The 2704-nt window shown below is 44.3% G+C and overlaps 1 protein-coding gene across 1 annotated transcript; it reads left to right on the top strand.

Moving 5' to 3' along the window:
* The first annotated feature begins 467 nt into the window (after nt 1-467).
* LOC143902131 (uncharacterized) lies at nt 468-1493 on the top strand. Its single transcript, XM_077414833.1, has one exon. It carries the CDS (start codon nt 476-478, stop codon nt 1256-1258), a length of 783 nt encoding a protein of 260 aa, XP_077270959.1. The 5' UTR covers nt 468-475; the 3' UTR covers nt 1259-1493.
* The last annotated feature ends 1211 nt before the right edge of the window (nt 1494-2704 follow it).

The following is a 2704-nucleotide window of genomic DNA, read 5'->3' as shown; positions in this document are numbered from 1 at the left end:
ATCTTACGATACATCGAAACCATCGTCATACCTGATGTATTTCGACGTAAACAACTTGTACGGCTGGGCAATGTGTCAACCATTGCCTTATGCAGACTTTCGATGGGTCGAAGACGTCTCGAATTTCGAGTTTAGCGCGATCGCTTTGGATTCGCCCACGGGTTACATTCTCGAAGTCGATCTAGAGTATCCGCAGAATAAACACGACGCGCACGCTGACCTATCGTTCTGTCCGACGCGCGATAAACCACCCGGCAAACGGCAGGACAAACTTCTCGCCACGCTGTACGATAAGAAACGTTATGTCATACACTACCGCAACCTACAGCAATGCACGCGCCACGGTCTTCGCGTCACAAAAATTCATCGCGTATTACAATTCGCTCAATCTCCATGGCTTTACAATTACATCGAACTCAATACAAAATTTAGAACACTGGCCAAAAACGATTTCGAGAAAAATCTGTATAAATTGATGAACAACGCGGTTTTCGGGAAAACGATGGAGAACGTTCGAAATCACGTCGATGTAAAATTAGTGACAAATTGGAACGGTAGATATGGCGCGGAGGCACTGATCTCGAAACCAAATTTTCACAGCAGGAGCGTTTTTTCAGAAAATCTGATAGCCGTCGAACTGCGAAAACTCGACGTTAAATTTGACAAACCTATTTACGTCGGCATGTGCATTCTCGACATATCGAAAGTCTGTTTGTACGAATTTCATCACGAGTACATGTCTCCCCTGTATTGCGACAAGTGTAGAATTATGTATACCGATACGGACAGTCTGATATACTACATCGAGTGCGAGGATGTGTACGAGAACGTGAAACGCGATATCGCTAGATTCGACACGAGCGATTACGCGATCGACAACGCGTACGGTATAACGCTCGAGAACAAAAAAGTGCCGGGCTTGATGAAGGACGAGAATAACGGTGCGATCATGACCGAATTCGTCGGACTCAGGGCGAAAATGTATGCCTTGCGAGTGGATGGTAAGAAAGACTGTAAAAAAGCGAAAGGTGTCAAGAGCAACGTCGTAGCCAGGTCGATAACGTTCGACGATTACACGAGATGTCTGCGAGACGAAATTGAAATGAAGCGACAGCAGGCTTGCATAAGGTCCGAAAAACACGAGGTGTACACCGTATCCGAAACAAAAATCGCTCTGAGTCCGTACGACGACAAGCGATACATTATACCTAATTCGACCGATACGTTACCGTGGGGACATTATCGAATACCTGTGTAATGTATGTATTGTATAACGTATGTATTGTATAACATATGTATTGTATAACATATGTATTGTATAACGTATGTATAGTATAACGTATGTATAGTATATGTATGTAACGTAATATATAATGTAGTAGTAGTAGTATAACGTATGTATGTCGTATAACGTATGAATGTACGAATGTGTGTGAATGTAGTATAACGTAACGTATTGTGAGTATTATATTACAGTATTGGAAAGAATATTATAATAAAGATATTACACATGTGTATTTCATATTTTTTATGTACTTTATATGTATTTCATATTTCAAACATTTTACATGTATTACATATTAGATATTGCATTTTTTTTATATTAAAAATAAAAAATACAGTTTACACGAATTAAATAACATTGTTCTTGTGTATCCATGAGTTGTGCGATCCATCGAATCCCAGCCATTTAACGTAAACCTCGTCGCCCCTCCTGCGCAGTACTTTCTCCACGAGATACACGTCTGGATAAGTCGCGCGATGCAACTCGTGCTCGTAGAACCCTCCAGAGACAAATTTTCCACGATAGTCCTCGAGTAGATAGGTTACGGGATTGGTACGCTGCACTTTAACGATCTTAAACACCTCGGTGGTCCAATTCGGTGTGTAGCCCTTCTCGAAAATTGTTTTGTATTTGCTAACGCGCACCGAGTCACCCACTTTGAATTTTGCCGGATCCGCGATCTTTATCGCGCTGTACACCGTAGCCAAGAGTCTTTCGGCTTTCACGGGGGTAACGTCGACGGATCGCATGCCGATAGTTCGATGCTTGCGCGCGTTGTAATCCGACACGAGTCGCGGCAACGCGTCGACCCACTTCTAATTTCCGTTGAGCGTAAACATCTTCCACATGTTGTTTTTTAACGTACGATTGAATCGCTCGACGACCGACGCCTTCAACACCGAATACGTGGAATAATGATTAATGTCGTGTTTTCTCACGAGACGTTGCACGTCGGTGTTGTAAAATTCCTTCCTCATGTCGGTTTGTAGATTACTAGGGCACCTCCCGCTGCGTCGAATTATCTCAGCGATAGCGTCGGCTGTCTCGCTGCCGCCTTTACACTTGAGCGGCACGGCCAACGCGTACTTGCTCAACACATCGATGACGGTGAGTATGTAGTGGTAGCCTCCGTTGAAACGCGAGTACGGACGCATCTCGACGATGTCAGCCTGCCACAGGTCGTCGTACCCTCGCACTATGACGTGTCTGCGGGGAAAATTTCTTCTCGCCGGAGCGTGCAGTTCCTCGACGAGTCGTCGCTTTTCGATATTTTTATCCGCATCGGTCGATTTTAACGGTCTCATGTTTCGTTGTCGTCGTTTCTGCTTCTAGTGCATCGTTCGTAGCAGTTTCCAAACAGTTTGTACCCGCTTCTGAACAGTTCGTAACCGCTTCTGAACCATTCGTAACCGCTTCTGA

This window comes from Temnothorax americanus, unplaced genomic scaffold (assembly GCF_048541705.1).
Source record: "Temnothorax americanus isolate GAGA-0224 unplaced genomic scaffold, ASM4854170v1 Scaffold38, whole genome shotgun sequence".
In the NCBI taxonomy this organism is placed as follows: Eukaryota; Metazoa; Arthropoda; class Insecta; order Hymenoptera; family Formicidae; genus Temnothorax; species Temnothorax americanus.
Note: the sequence above shows the minus strand (reverse complement) of the source record. Positions and strands in the feature narration are given on the sequence as shown.